Source organism: Coenobita brevimanus, chromosome 115, assembly GCF_032717465.1.
Source record: "Coenobita brevimanus isolate Jiangsu-jjx chromosome 115, ASM3271746v2, whole genome shotgun sequence".
NCBI classification, from domain to species: domain Eukaryota; kingdom Metazoa; phylum Arthropoda; class Malacostraca; order Decapoda; family Coenobitidae; genus Coenobita; species Coenobita brevimanus.
Window position 1 is genome coordinate 14,043,362 of NC_137068.1, and position 17,140 is coordinate 14,060,501.

The 17,140-nt window shown below is 42.3% G+C and overlaps 1 protein-coding gene across 1 annotated transcript in view; it reads right to left on the reverse strand.

The window, feature by feature from the left end:
• LOC145418569 (arrestin domain-containing protein 3-like) overlaps window positions 1-16,854 on the reverse strand; it is a 199,036-nt gene extending 182,182 nt beyond the window's left edge. The window contains exon 1 of the mRNA XM_080286936.1: window positions 16,763-16,854. Within this exon, the coding sequence (XP_080143062.1) occupies window positions 16,763-16,824 (62 nt within the window). The 5' untranslated portion in view covers window positions 16,825-16,854. The remainder of the gene's footprint in view (window positions 1-16,762) is intronic.
• Between the last annotated feature and the right edge of the window lie 286 nt (window positions 16,855-17,140).

A 17,140-nucleotide genomic window follows, 5' to 3' on the forward strand; every position in this document is an offset into this window, starting at 1 on the left:
TTTATTCACACTCATGCCAAGATAGCAGCCAAAGTCACGGTTTTAGTGACCATACTAAAGTAATGAATGTTTTATAAAGTAATGATTGTTTATTTGGTAATGAGTGTTTTATGCACCGTGTCATCAATTTTTTTTTTCTTTTTTAATGTCCAACTCTGGGCATAGGCTTCACAGCCTGCTCTCAAGACCCAGTAGTCCTCCTACATACCATACACCTCTCTACATGTCACCACTTTGGCACTAACACCCAAAGTCCATACTGAATACATGCTAGGGCTGTCTCACACAGGACTGGTGTATTGGTATTAGCAGTGGTATTTTTACATGTCGGCGGTTCTTCTGGTAGATCAGTATGTGTCTGATTTCATGAAATTCAAATCCTTAAACTGTTCCCTGCCCCTGCCGGGATTTGAACTTGGGTCCGGTAGGATAGCAGGCCACCTCTTTACCAACTGAACCACCGCCTTATACAGTATAACACAACAAAGGATAAGTTGGACCTACAGTAGGATAAAGATTGAGTGCTGCTGAAGCGTCCACGTAAACATACCGTAAGCAACATTGGTGCACAAGCACCTGGATGGTAAAACCCAACCACCAAGCTGTAGGCAAATACCCCGGGGTTCTGAAGCTCTCCTCTCTTGCTCTCTCTCTCTCTCTCTGTCTCACAGAATTCCGGCCCTTCCTCGTATAATGGGTAACTAGACCTGATACTGACTTCCGTATCATATCGCGTCACTACAACAAGATTACAGCCTTATCACTGACCTTGTGTAAATCTACTGGATCATGTGCAGTACCTTCAGAACCCAGGGGTATTTTGCCTAAATCACAGTGGTTGGGTTTTACCATCCAGGTGCTTGTACACCAATATTTCTTACATTTACTTGGACGCTCCAGCAGCACTCAACCTTTATCTTATCGTAGGTCCAACTTATCCTTTGCTGTGTTATAATGTATAAGCCTGTATGATGACATGGTGCATAAAACATTACTTTACTTGCAAAACTGCATTGTTCACTTTAGTAATGTTTCTATTGGTTGAAACCAGGACCTCAATCAGACTACTGGGAGGTGAAAGTGTGTTCAATGGTCAGTCAGTGTAGTAACCAAAACCGCAACTTTGGCTGCTATCTCGGCATGAGTGTGAATAGGTCGGCGAAGTGCATTACCAGACTCCCTGCACACACGTAGACTATACACAATTTTACACTCTTCAAGCAGCACCACACCACCAACATATTTTGTGTAGCCGTGGCAACATACTAAAACCTTCTGTTATAATTGCAGACAACAGCCAGACATGCACGGTAAAGGAAATATTGCTCCCTCAGGATGAACAGTGTGTACAGACACACAAATAAATAGTACAGTATAATGAGCTAGAGCAGATGGAAGGGGTGGAAGATGTATGTAAGATATTCACGGAAGAGATAGGCGCTGCATGTGAGGTGGTTTGTGGAGTGAGGAGGAGATGCAAGGGTGTGCAAGGAACAGCATGGTGGAATGATGAGGTGAAACGAGCTGTGCAACAAAAGAAGAAGGCATATAGTGAATGGTTGGCGAGTAGAGGTAGGGGAGAAGATGAGAGAGAGAAGAAAGATGTATATATGAGCAGGAGAAGGGAGGTGAAGAGACTGGTGAAGGAGAGTAAGAAGAAAGTGGATGAAGAGTTTGGGAAGAATCTGAGTGTGAAATGGAGGGAGAGTAAGAAATTGTTTTGGAAGGAGGTAAAGAAAGTAAGGCAGTGTGAAAGGGGAAATAGTAGGGGAGTGAAAGATAGGAATAATAGATTGTTGGTGGAGAAGAGAGAGAAACTGAGGAGATGGAAGGAGCACTTTGAGGATTTGTTGAATGTAGAGAGTGAGAGCAGTGCGAGTATAAGTGGTTGGGGAAAGGCTGGGAGAAGAAGAGATGAGAGGAGGGAGGAAGAGATCAGTAGGGTGGAAGTAGTGGAAGCAATGAAGAAGATCAAGTTGGGAAAGGCCCCAGGAATTGACAGTGTGGTGAAATGCTGAGGTATGGGAGTGAGATTGTTGTGGAGTGGATATGCAAGTTGTGTAGATTGGCCTGGGAAGAGGGAAGGGTTCCAGAGGACTGGAAATCAGGTATAACTGTTCCTTTATATAAAGGAAAAGGGGAGAGAGAAATATGTGGTAACCATAGGGGTATTTGCCTGCTTAGTGTGACTGGTAAAATACTGTATATGGTAGAATATATACTCACTGATAGGGTTAGGCATATGACAGAGGAGCTAGCTGGAGAAGAACAAGGGGGATTTAGGAAGAAAAAAGGGTGTGTAGATCAGATATTTGTTCTAAGATGTTTACCAGTAGTGAAGAAGTATCTAGAGAAGGGAAAGAAAGTGTATGCTGCCTTTATGGACTTGGAGAAAGCTTATGACAGAATAGATAGGCAAGGTATGTGGAAGGTATTAAGAATATAAGGAGTGGAGGGGAAATTGTTGAGTGCTGTGAAGAGTGTGTACAATGGAGCTAGGGCTACCGTGAGAGTGGATGGTGAGCTGAGTGAGTTCTTTGATCTCAATGTAGGACTGAAACAGGGTTGTGTGATGTCTCCATGGCTGTTTAATATATACTGTACATGGATGGGGTTGTAAAGGAGGTGCAAGGTAGGGCAGTGGATGTGGGGGTGGCTCTAATGAATGAGGGTGAGATTTGGAAAATTCCGGTGTTGCTGTTTGCTGATGATACAGTATTGTTGAGTGAAGATGAATGGGAGTTGCAAGGTTTGGCGAATGAATTCGGGACAGTGTGTAGGAGGAAGCTGAAAGTTAATGTAAACAAAAGTAAAGTTATGGTGTCTGAGAGAAATGAAGTCACAGAATGTACAATGAGGTTGGATGGTGAGGATATGGAGAATGTGAGTGCATTCAAGTACTTGGGTAGCCTGATGAGTAAGGATGGAACTTTGGGGGATGAAGTGCATGAAAGGGTACAGCAGGGAAGGAAGGTAGTTGGTTCACTGAAAGCAGTGGTGAGAAATATGGAGGTGGGTATGGAAGTTAAGAAGTCACTGCATGATAGTGTTGTGATCCCTACCTTGATGTATGGAAGCGAGGCATGGACCTTGCAAGAGGGGAACAAGTCAAGAGTGAGGGCAGTGGAAATGAGTTACTTGAGAGGAGCATGTGGAGTGACATGGAGGGACAGGTTGATGAATGAAGAAGTGAAGGAACGCTGTGGGGTGGATGTGGATGTGGTTGAGAAGATTAGGAGAAATACACTGAGGTGGTTTGGACATGTGGAGAGAATGGAGAATGAACGACTGACTAAGAGGGTGTATGTAGGTGAGGTGGAGGGAGGGAGAGGGAGGGGTAGACCGAGGATGAGGTGGAGGGATGGAGTTGAGAGGTATATGAGGGAGGGGGGGGTGAGTTGGGGGGAGGGTAGTCAAATGGTGGGTGACAGAGCGACTTGGAGGCGTTTTGTCTGCGGCCACCCTTTGTGGGATTAGGGCGTCGGGCTATAGATCGATAGACAGATAATGCATCTGGAGCTAAGGAGGGCCTGGCTGTGTAATACTTGCATGAAAAACTAATTTATGAATGTTTTAAAGAGAATATAATAAACGATGATTAATGTTTGAGGAATGCTGTGTAACAACTATCCAGACTAATGATACATTACATCAAAGAAAGCGACATCATTTGTAGACTGGACACCCCTATCTCTGTTATTTCAAGTTTTATAATACAAGATATGCATTCATTATGAAAATACAGTATCTCATTACCTCCACATCATCCATCAGTATGATGACTGCACAACATTTTTGCACAACAAGCCAATAGCTGTCCAACACTCAAAGTAGTTATAATCCTGTGCAACAGGACATAGTTATACCATGGTTTGCGAATATAATGATTGTTTTTCATCATAATGAAAGAGACTGGATGATGCACAACATGGCATGACCGTCATATCACATGCATAACCATGAATCATTTATGGCCACCCTGGTTCAGCCACAAAAATGTTACATCAGTTGAGCTGCACACTTGCTAGACTCAGGCGAACCACGTTTCGAGACACTGGACATCACACCTTCTAACAATTATGCTCAACTTCAGTTCTTCACCACGCTATATGATGAACATTAAGATTGAATACGGAGTTACAGATCACCTTTGAACATCTATATAATCACAACCTTCATCTTTCTAAACAAAACACGACGAAGTTTCGATACATGCGTCCCCACCACCTGTCCCCCTTTCCCTCTGTTCCACCTCACCTCACAGTCATCCTGTCGGAGAAACAATGGGAGCCAATGGCAATACTATTTGTTTTTCTCTCTACATTCCACTATACATATATGGCAAACATTCATATTTGCAGACAGAATATGACTTGACAGAACATTGTTTCTGTGGGCACTAGATACTGTAGCAGAGGGGAAGCTCTGCTGGGTCTGCCCATTTACTTATTATTACTATGATGTAAACAAACACAGTGGTGCCACATTTCACCAAGCACACCACCCGCTGTACTCGTTAGAAGTGGAGGTAACTGTACATAGTCATGTATAGGTTGGGTGTTTTTTGGTTTGTGTTTTTTTTTTTTTCAGGGTTTTCTTGGTGTTTCGCATTACTTTGGATATTCCTATGTGTGTTTTGATGTCTAAGTATAGCAGATTGACCTGAAAACAGTGCCAAAATTAGGAGGGGTACTGTACAGTCGTGGTCATAAATAATCACCTATACTCCGGTAGCCCCTGCCTCAGGCTGGCTCCTTTATGCGTGGCAAGTCACAGTGGTGCAAGAGGGGCTGAGAGGGAGGAGCCAGAGAGAGAGAAGGGAAGGTGGGTGGGGCGGGCAAGTGATGGTGCAAGAGTGGATTGAGGAGGGGAGGGAGGGCAGGTAGGGGAGGTATAATTAAATGTGAAGTGGTGGTCACATTATTTGTCTGTTTTCTTTCATTCAGGCCATGGTTTAAAGGAGTTACTATTCGGTAGATAATGCTGCATTAAGCCTTGTGTAGCGGCGTCAGATAACAAGCTTTAGATAGGTGGTGATATGAAGGGCTGGCTCATGAGAGAAATATACTGATGTGACAGATCAAACATTAGTGCGGAGCCAGATATTTGTATTTATTTGTGTATTTTGGCTTCAGACGCAGAGTGGAATCTGGACGACTTTGACTTCCGTAATGCTCGTGTAAGGGCCCTGACATACTTGCCCCTGAACATGTGATCGACAAGACAAAAAGAAACATCAGGTTGGAGCTGCTTCAGTATTTGAGTCTGAACGTTGCATGAACCCCTGAGCCTCGTTTCCTCTTGATGATCACATGTTCGGGGGCAAGTGTGTCCGGGCCCTAAGAAATGTCATCTACCCTTACCTGTAATGCATTATTGGAATTAAATATCATATGCAACCTTTGACATCGCTGTGTTCACAGTAAATATGATCACCCTCTCGGTATAGGCCTACATTCCCTCTATACACTCACAATTATGTCAACAATTTATGGCATCTCTATGAAATGGCTGTTTTTAAAAACTGTGCATAAAAGGAAAATAAATTTGACGTCTGTACACATGGCTGGGTATAATAACGATATCTCTCATAATCTGTCAGAAGGAAAATGAAACAAAATCCTACCCAAACTCTCAAAATATATCTGTCAGTGTTTACCGACAGTGGTCAAGTCACAGCAACCAGGCAAGCCTTACTATATATTCCAGTGGCCTCCTGCCTCAATAATCTCTTGCAGTCTTAGCGGCACTGAGGAAACAATGTGGTTTGCTGGTTTCGTCTGAACAGCTCCCACTCATCTGTGGTGCGCTGGAGGAGGCGGGCCCGTGTCCTCTCGTTCTCTGGCTCCCAGGCGTTGACAGTCTGGGCCCACACAGTCTCGATGGCTCCACACTAATGTGTGATGCCACGTCAGTATATTTCTCTCATGAGCCAGCCCTTGATATCACCACCTATCTAAAGCTTGTTATCTGATGCTGCTATACAAGGTGTAATGCAGCATTATCTTCTGAATATTAACTCCTTTATATCATGGCGTGAATGAAAGAAAACAGACAAATAATGTGACCACCGCTTCACATTTGATTCTCTCTCCCCTACCTACCCTCCCTCACTCCACCCTCGCATCATCACTCATCCCCCCACCCACATTCCCTTCTCTCTCTGGCCCCTCCCTCTCAGTCCCCTTTACTCCAGTGAAACTTGCTGCGCATAAAGGAGCCAGCCTAAGGCAGGCGGTACCGGAGGATAGGTGATCATTTATGACCACGACTGTACAAAAACTGGTGTACCGTACAGTATAGGTAGGGTATTTTTTTGTTTTCAGTAGTTTTCTTGGTTTTTAGCATTACTTTGGATATTCCTACCTGTGTTCTGATGTCTAAATGTGGCAGACTGACCTGAAAACAGTGCCAGATTTAGGAGGAGTACTGTATATACAGTGGTGAACAAGTAGTTTTTTTCTTTTTTTTTAATGGTTTTCTTGGTTTAGCATTACTTTGGATATTCCTATGTGTGTTTTGATGTCTACATGTAGCAGACTGACCTGAAAACAGTGCCAAAATTAGGAGAGTACTGTACATACAGTAATGTAAAGGTTGGGTGTTTCTTTGGTTATTAGTTTTTTTTTTTCATGGTTTTCTTGGTGCTTAGCATTACTTTGGATATTCCTATGTGTGTTTTGATGTCTAAATATGCCTGAATGACTGGAAAACACTTCCAAATTAAGCACAGGTACTGTACAAATAAGTCAGGTATAGGTTGGAGGTGGGTATACTGTAGGTAGGGTCTGGTGCAGTATAAGAATAGTGTTCATTATCCAGATGTTGCCACTATCCGGACATGCCTTTGGCTCTATTGTATCTGGATAAATGAGGTATTACTGTATAGCTGTAAGGATGGGGTGAGGAGAGAAGTAAAAACATGAATAATGAAGAGAAGGATGACACTGGTACTGAATGGTGATGAATGGAATATCTCAAATTTGCTGTATGCTGATGATGCAGTGCTATTCCAAAAACCAGACAAGAGCTTAGTTGACTTGTGCAGAGTTTTGCAGATGTCTGTGAATGTCATGCCTTGAAAGTAAATGTAGAAAAGAGTAAAATGATGATCACTGGGAGAGGTGACTCCCAGTGTGATGTTACAGGGAATAGAGAGAGACAAATTGGTGAGAGAATTCAAATGCCTGGCTAGGGTAGGAGCGTTAGTATCCGATCACTGTGTTAGTGTCCGATCACTTTCAATTTTTCTTGAATAAAAAATGCTACTAGAAAAAGTACAAAGATATATTATCTGGTAGACCACCAAAATGTAGAGGAATGAAAGCTAAATGTTATGTGAAAAAATGAAGTAAATGGGATAAGTAGTTTAGCTTCTACCATACTCGAAAGATGAGATGCTGTCTATTTTCTCCCGATTCTTACCGAAGTCCGTAAGAACAGTACATTTTTCATAAATTCTAAAATTATATTTCCTTACGTTTTCTGTTTAATTATATGATATCATGTTGTTGTGGAATGTTGGAATAACACTAGGATAATCGAAATACTTGTTTATATTGCACATTGTCCTAGCAAGGACAGGTGATCAGATACTAAACCCAAAATCCTCTTTGTGTTAGAATTCGATCACAAAATATTATTCTTCCAAAATGATTGAATTCATGCGACTTGACATCATTTTTAAGCTTACATGTGTTACTGGGTTCATAATTTTCCTGGTGTCTACACTTTCTTATATACTGTGCTGTGTTAGTATCCGATCAGTGATCGACCACAGTGGTCAATCAGTCGACCACAGTGGTCAATCAATCGACCACAGTGATAGATAAGGTGATGACTATGGTAAATGAGTTAAATTTATTAAGACCACTATTTCTGCAAAAATTTTAATATATTATGAACAAGTGAGGGTTACGTGTGTTGGCCTATACAGAAACCGTTGACATCCTGTACACTGCGCATCCCCTGTGCACCCCCCCACCCACTCCCATCACGCGCTCAGTTTCATGAAGTTCACGGCAGGGTCTGGCCACGTGACTCGCATCCATCAGTCAAGCAAGATGGCTACAAAAAAGGAAGCATCGTATTGTGGACAAGCTCGACTGCCATCCAAGAGAGTTAAATATAGTGAAGAAGAGATATCTGCCATACAAACTGCGATACACGAGGAAAATTTAAGTGTCCGCCAAACTTCAAAAAGGTTCAATATTCCTTATACAAGTCTACAAAACAAACGTTCTGGCAAGACTGCCTTTGAAACTAAAATGGGACCCAGTGGAATATTAACTAATGCTGAGGAACAAGTCTTAGTTAATTTCATTGAACACTCACAAAAAAGAGCCATTCCTGTGACAAGGGAAAAGCTGCTAGATGCCATACAGAATATTCTGCAGGATGAAAAAAATGCTGGTGTGCACCGAGAGAGACCTTCCACTTGCCAAGACTTACGGCCTAGACGTGAATGGTTTCGTCTGTTTTGCAAAAGGAACCCCCAAATCACTGTCAGGTACGATATACCACCCAGTGAAATTTACAGAGCATTGAATAGGCTACGCTGATTAAGCACACAGGCTACGCTTGTAAGTTTCCCAATGAGGTGATCAGGCCTTTAAGTAACAATAATAATAATAACAGTAATAATGCCTAAGGTCTTTCAATAATAATTAATAATACATCACTGACTTAATAGCTACAATAGGCCTAACCTAATGTAAGATGCCCTTCCATGATAATAGTAGGCACCTTTCATTATCAGTATTATTGATCATCTCTGAGGTTTGCTTAAAATTTTCTAGCTATATTTGTTCTATCTATCGACCTATCTATAGCTCTGACGCCTCGTTCCCTCTGGGAACTCCCCTTCAGGGAGTGGTTGTAAATCCTGTTTTTCCCACTAAAAAAGGACATCTAAAATTCCCTTGTCTTCAGTTGAGGAAGCACCTGTCAGTATTAAAGACATATAGGGTAGGCCCACACCTAAAACTGTCCTAGTTTCCTCATTCTCAAGCTCAGTATAGTACAGTACCGGTACTGTTGTCTCATGTTACCTATAATAAAATGCATTCCACAGTGTTTTGAATGAAGATGAGTTTAATTGAAAATTGATTAAGCTCATTTCCTTCAGAACTCCTGAGGCCCTCTCCCAGTCCAGGAAGCATGTCACCAAATCTAGTATTCTTCAGTGGTTTACTTCAGCACGAGAATTCTTTAATGAATTTGATGCTGCAGACATTCTTCAGGACCCTTCAAGGATTTTTAACGTGGATGAAAGCGGGTTTTCACTGTCTCCTGCAACTGGGCAAGTATTAGCAATTCGGGGATCGCAGAATGTTGCAGGCACTACCGGGTACTTCTTCAAAAGCTAAGGATAACATAACTGTCCTTGCCTGTGTGTCAGCAGATGGTCAAGTTCCACCACCAATGATAATATACCCTAGAAAGAGGATCTCTGAGGCTATTATTGAAAATTCAAGAGGAGAAGATTTTATCATGGGTAAAAGTGATTCAGGCTACATTATAACTGAGTGTTTCTATGAGTACATGTGTAATGGTTTCAATGACTGGCTTGAAGCTAATGATATTAAGAAGCCAGTTGTAGTTTGGACTGACTGGCATGAGACCAGGGTTAACTTTCACTTGGCTAAAGATCTCAAGGACTTACAAATAATATTGTATGGGTTGCCCCCAAACTCAACTCACTTCGTGCAACCACTTGATGTCTCAGTGTTTGGTCCCTTGAAAAAGGCTTGGAGGACAGCAGCTGCAGATTGGCAAGAGGATCACCCTGATGAAACACTTAACCAGACTTACTTTGCTCCAGTCTTTCTCTCTATGTATAAGAAGGCTTGCAAGAAGGAAAACATTGTTAATGGTTTCCGGAAATGTGGACTTCATCCATTTGATCCTGAGGCTCCTGACTATTCAAAGATCACACCTGAAGCAATGAAGGCTTGCTCTACAGTACTATTTGATGGAATTGATCAAGGTGGTATAGTAGAGAAAGGGACACAGACTGATTTTCTGACTCATGTGCATACTGGTGTACAAACTGATTCTCCCCAAGCATCTCTAGTCCAGCAAGGACTTCAAGAAGCAGAATGTGTGGCATCTATGTATAATAACATTCAACCTTCTATGCATTGCAGAGCAACAGCATGTGATTTGGCCCTGACTGATAAAGTAAAAAGGTTTCTCTTACAAAAAAGAGCTGAAGTTAATTTCAGAATACCATCAAAAGAGACATTCCTATCACCAAGCATGAAGAACAGGCCCAAACAAGGATCAACTATCAGCCCTGCATTTAAAAACTATAAGTGGTTCCCATCACCACGTAAAACACAAGGTCCTAAGTACAAAAAAAACCATGAGAGACAAGACCTTTGCTCTTTCTTCATCAACCGCAATCCAGTTGCTGGAAGAGGGACACAAATCAAAACGAGCTTTAGAGCTCAAGAAATGCAAAAAGGACTCCAAACTTCCCAAGAAAGGCAAGTCCGCTCAGACGTCTGAACCTCTGCCTGCTTCAACATCAATGAACACTCTAGCTAAGGAAAATGGAGATTCTTCCAGTGATGAATCGCTAGAAGCCAGCATGGTATCGCTGGAAGACAGTGATGATGACTCAGTTGGTGTAGAAACTATGGCCACTGAAAATGCAATGCAGTTTGTAGATCTTCAACAGCAACCTGAGCAAGGATCGTGGGTTATAGTGAAGCTACCTGTCACTAACTCTACTTCCAGAGGTAGAAAGACTGTTACACATAAAGCTACCTGTCATTAACTCTACTTCCAGAGGTAGAAAGACTGTTACACATAAAGCTTGTCTTGGTAGGGTAGAGAGAGTAGAAGAAGAGGGCCTTGAAGTACACTTTCTTAAGGAATTGGAAGCTAAGAAAGATCACTTTGTTTGGGGCAGTTCTGAAGACCTTTCTTTCCCAGTGACACCAGATGAAGTTTGTGTTATTCAAAATAAATGTATAACTGATGTGATTCAGGGTAGAACTGCTACGATTAAGGTTGAAAATGGAGTACTAGCAGCTGGGAAGAGTTGTCTAGGAATAGTGTAATACCTGTAGGCCTATAATGTTTCTCTAGTGCGGAGTAAGTTTCATGCCAGAATGATCTTTGAAAGTAGTTTTACCTTGTATTTTAATTTCCAGAAACTGTGCTTCATAGACCTAGGCAGGCTAACTACCATGGTTACTTTTTCTTAGGAACATGATTAGTTTCGTTATTCGTAGGAACACATTTACTTTATATATTCTCAAGAACATGATTACCATAGTTCAAATTATTCTCAGGAATGTGGTTACTGGTAGGCTAACTAACATGATTATCATATTCTTAGCAACATGGTTAGTTTCCTTATTTATACGAACACTTATTTAAGTTATTCCCAAGAACATGAGCAATTCAACTTATTTTCAGGAACATGGTTAGCCTACTAATTCTGAGGAGCAAGGTTAAAACTGCAAAGCTCAGCTATATATTGTATTATCATTATTGCAAGTATATTAAACAGTATTTGCATCCTCATTCATCATGTATTTCTTTTCCCCAGAAAATTTGCTTCTCTTCATTTTGTAACTAGGCCTCTAAGGGCAAGAGATAAATACAATTTTTTGAAGGTTTTATGTTGGAAAATACTATCCTAGAGGGAGAGAGCTTAAATTTAGGGATTTAGATTTTTAATGGAATGTGGTTGGAGTTAGCGGTCAAGTGATTGAACTTGGTGGTACTACCATTAACTCCAATTGTGGAGTCACGTGGAGAGACAGGCTGACGAATGAGGATATAAAGGAGCGTTGTGGTGTTGATGTGGATGTGATAGGAAGCGTTGTGAGGAACACACTGAGGTGGTTTGGCCATGTGGAGAGGATGGAGGGTGAAAGACTGACGAAGAGAGTGTATGTGAGTGAGGTGGAGGGTGGAAGAGGGAGGGGGAGACCGAGGATGAGATGGAGGGATGGGGTGGAGAGGTATATGAGAGAGGGGGGTGTGAGTTGGGAGCAGGGTAGTGAAATGGCGGGGGACAGGGCGACTTGGAGGCGATTTGTTTGTGGCCACCCCAAACGGGATTGAGGCGTCTGGCAATAGATAGATAGATAGACAGACATACCATATATATATGTATATCCAAAATGATGTTCCACAGATATTTGGCATTGCTCTTAATATAAACTTTAGTGACTGTTGAAGGATTTGAAGGGTAAACGAAGTTACTTTTGCACATAGTTGAAGTTGAAATCTATGATCAAAATAAATACATGGCACTTTTTGATTGGATACTAACGCTCCTACCCTACAGTGACAGAAAAGAGAGGAAAATGTGCTAAAGAAGTGGACAGTAGAGTGAAAAAAAGAAGGAAAGTAGCTGGTGCCATGAAGGCCCTGAAATGAAACAAAGGCTTGAGTGCTGCTGCCGTGAGAGGCTTACATGGAGTGTTAGTGCCAACATATGGATGTTGGACAATGGGATGGCATGAAAATGAAAAGTCAAGAGTAGAAGTGGAGATGAGACTGTTGAGGAATGTATGTGGACTACAGAGAGGGGATAGGATTTGAAATAATGTGATTCATGAAAGATGTGGAGTGATGAAGTCTGTGGTCACCAGAACAGAAGAGAGTGTACTGAGATGGTTTGGTCATGTGGAGAGAATGTATGACAACAGAGTGGTGAAGAAGGTATAACTGAGTGAATCTGAAGGAGGGAGGAAATGAGGTAGGCTAAGAAGAAGGTGGAGGGATATGGTGGATGAGTGTGTGAAGAGAGGTACCGGTATATATGGAAGCTGGTGAAGCTAAGGGACTAACAAGAGACCAAGCTGAATGGAGGTATTTTGCACGGAGAAGTGCATAACCAGGGATTTGGCACCCCTTTTTTAAGGTGACGGCATTCAGACTGTCTCTATTAGATATATACAGTATACATGAAGCTACAGAATGATTTTTTTTTTTTTTTTTTGGCCAATCTGATGAAGCCAGCATTTCGAGGGCTTGAATGATAAGTGAATGGAAGGGGCCCATTGAACTGGGCAAATATTGGCTGTCTGGTCGTTGCTACTCCTCATCCTGCCCTAGGGTGGGAAAGGAGGTCCAGATGATGATGATTTCCATTTTAGTAAGATGACTATATTTACTGTATTACCATCCTATGCTACTTCATTAAATATTAGCTACTGAATTTGAAATAAACATGACATTTAAAGAAAATAATAAATAACCTGTTCTCCCTACATGTCAAGTGGGGTTGGTGGAGGATTAGTGCCCCTCCCTATAAAACAATTAACTCTAAGCCCTTGGCCACCCCGTTTGAGATACATGGCATCTGCCAATGAATGAAATGAATGAATAAATAACCTGTATTACCATCCTATGCTACTTCATTAGATATTAGCTACTGAATTTCAAATAAAGGAGAGTGGTGGCTGAACAGGGAGCTGTAGACAGAGGCGTTAATGAACAGTACAGAGCCCTCAAAAACAATTTCTTGAGAGTTACTGACGTAACATGCGGCTGGACAAGAGGACCACCAAGACATAATGTAACTTGGTGGTGGGATGAGGGTGTAGAAGCTGCAATTAAGGAGAAAAGAAGGCTTTTCCGGGAATGGATGAAGGGTGGTAGCAAAGAGGAATATTTGGCTGCCAAGCGGAGGGCTAGAAGAGAGGTATATAGGGCAAAGTCTGAGTCACAGAGACAATTACTTGATAACCTAAATCATGGGGAAAGGAAAAATATATTTAGGGTGGCAGGTCAGGTGAAGAGGGATAATCGGGATATCATAGGTGAGCAGTGTGTGAAGAATGATGAAGGAAGGGTAGTGGTGAACAGCTAGGATATTAAAGATGCATGGAGAGAGCATTATAATCGGTTGTTGAATGAGGAGTTTGACTGGGACAGGGAAGGTTTGGAGCCAGCAGATCCAGTGTCTGGCCCTTGGCCTTTGATTGATACTGCTACTGTGAGTGAGGCAATAGGCAGGAGGAGGGTGGGGAAGGCAGCAGGTGTGTCTGGGTTGACTGCCGAAATGTTGAAGGCCTCAGGCGATATAGGGGTGAGTTTAGTCACTGACATGATAAATAGGATTATTTATGAGTGTGTTGTCCCAGATGATTGGCTGAAGAGTGTAATTGTAAATGTGTATAAAGGAAAGGGTGATGCCCTGGAAAGAGGAAATTATAGAGGTTTAAAGCTCTTAGATCAGATAATGAAGGTAATGGAGAGAGTTTTAGAAGATATGATTAGAGAAAGAGTGAATATTGATGAGATGCAGTTTGGATTTATGCCAGGTAGGGGGACCACTGATGCCATATTCATTGTTCGACAGCTTCAGGAAAAATATATTGGTAGGAGAAGGGATCTTTATTTTGTTTTTGTTGATTTGGAAAAGGCCTTTGACAGAGTCTGTAGAGAGGTGGTGAAGTGGGCAATGAGAAAGCTTGGCTTGGAGGAGTGGCTGGTTAGGGTGGTTATGGCCATGTATGTGGGTGCTCACACCCAGGTGAGAGTGAATGGAGATTTGAGTGATGAGTTTTCCGTGAATGTTGGTGTGCATCAGGGGTCAGTCTTGAGTCCCTTGTTGTTTATCATGGTACCTGAAGCCCTTTCACGTGACTTTAGAAACGGACTCCCGTGGGAGTTGTTGTATGCTGATGATTTGGTGTTGATTGCAGAGAATGAAAATGAGGCGGAGGAAAAGTTTAGGAAGTGGAGAGATGGTATGCGGCAAAAGGGTTTAAGGGTAAATGCAGATAAAACAAAAGTGATGATATCTAGGGTTGGTGGCGGTACTGTCAAAGACGAGGGAGAGTGGCCATGTGCAGTTTGCCACAAGGGCGTGGGAAGTAATTCCATCTTGTGCGGTGTGTGTGATAAATGGGTGCATAAGAGATGTAGTGGTATCAGAGGTAGACTGCGAGATAATGCTGATTTTATGTGTACGGCGTGAAGGGGTGAGCAGGTGGAGATTGTCAGACGTGAAAGGATTGAACTTGCTGGTGAATCTCTTGAGTGTGTGGAAGAGTTTTGTTATTTGGGAGACATGTTGTATGCTGGAGGTGGGGCTGGAGCTAGCTCTGTGGCTAGGGTGAGAAGTGGTTGGAAGAAGTTCAGGGAGCTCTTGCCTCTCCTGACATTGAGAGGGCTCTCCCTACATGCTAAGGGGTCTTTGTATGCAGCATGTGTTAGGAGTGTAATGCTGTATGGCAGTGAGACCTGGGCAGTAAAGGAGGAAGATATTCGCCGGCTCAGACGTACAGAAACGACAATGATTAGGTGGATGTGCAGTGCGTCCCTGCGTCCAAGGCCTGGAGGGGCTGGGTTTACAATGGAAGAGTTGAGAGGTAGGAAGGGACTGGAGTGTATTGGTGTTGTGATGAGGAGCGGTAGATTGAGGTGGTTTGGACACGTGGAGAGGATGGGGGATGATAACTGGGTGAAGAAGGTGAGAAGTGTTAATATTGGGGGTGGGGTTATGAGGGGTAGACTGGGAAAGACATGGGACAAGGTCATTAAGTGTGACCTTAGGGTTAAGGGACTGAACAGGGAGGCTGCAATGGATCGTGCAGCGTGGAGAGCCGCCATTAGGTGACCAAGGCCGACGCATGCAAGCATGTTGGAGCCTTTTAAAACGAAAACGAAAACGACTTAAAGAAAATAATAACCTGTTGAAATGCACGTATACCTAAGTACATTAAGTACTTGGACTCTATGATGGGCGTGTAGCACCCATCTAGCAACAAACTCTCATCCCTTTTCTATCCAACTCTCTAATGCAAGGTTAACCGTTCCTCCCAGTCCTTCATTTATGCAACAGGTCAACTCTGGAACTGTCTCCCTGTCTGTATTTACTATTTCCTATGATCTACAGTCTTTCAAACGCAGTGTGTCTTGGCAGCTTGAAATGAACGGATCTTGAATTTGGCTCTCTTTTGTATATTTTTTTCTTGGAAGGAACAGTTTGGGGGTTCCTGGCATTTGGTTCCTTCTTCCTTGCATAAAAAAAAAAAAAAATACTATGTAAATCTTCCGTACTTGAACCTTCCTTCAGTACGGTAGCTACCCGTACTTAGGTACTGCCACTTGAACTCAAGCCTGCTGTTGAATAGGTTGTGATAAGTTTCTCCTTTTATTTATTTTTATGGCTCTCTGGTCCCTACTTCACCCCATCCTCGAACAGGAAAAGATGTGTGGATGATGACGATGATGATGATAACACTGTGACAGAACAACACAACATCCTTCCCACTGCACTTCTTCATGACTAGGGCACTGGTTTTCTATGAATTTCTTGTGACTTGTTACGGCTCAGTATTCAAGCCGAATCGGTTTGTTTACATGTCCCAGCTGATTGGTTGGGGGGGGGAGGATGATGTGCGCTTCCTTTTTTTTATTAGCGATTTATTCTGTTATTATGTTTCAATGCCCTCTTTTAAGTTATAGATCGAATATTTATATCGATACTGAACCGACTTAACTGCCATAAATGGGCATGTTATGATGCAGTACATGAAAAAAACGCCAGGGAAGTGGTGCTACGGAGCTTTCTCTGCTACCAACACCACAATATCACCTTTTATGCAGTGCAGATGAGAACTATATCGATATTAAAACGTCACAATGGATAAAGAAGGAACTACTAGGATGCAAAATATGAATGAATTGCTAAGGGGTACTGCCAAGCCTCCTGTGCCTCTTGAAAATACAAAAGAGAATTTATCTGCATCCGCACGTCTAAAACCTTTGCCCTGTAATTTACCTTGGCTTATGGTGGGGCACGAAGCTCCCTCTCCTCCCAAGCAACACACAGGAGTAAATCATCGTCTCCTATACCAAGGACGTTGATACTGGAGGCCTGTTCTACTTCCCTATCTGGGCTGGCCATATAAGTAGAACACGACGCTGACATCACAGTTAAATAGACGCCAAGAGTTTGTAGCGTAGCCTAGACCAAAGTAACGCTAAACTTGCCATAAAATTGTTAGAATGTTGCTAAACGAATTAACCATTAGTAGAGCTGCCGTTAGTACCTCTACATTGTTAATAAACAAGGAAAATACTCAAAACTATAGCTGGAAAAACAATATTCCTAGTAAACTTACATAAAGTTGCCAAATCCAAAGCCACAAACAGCGCT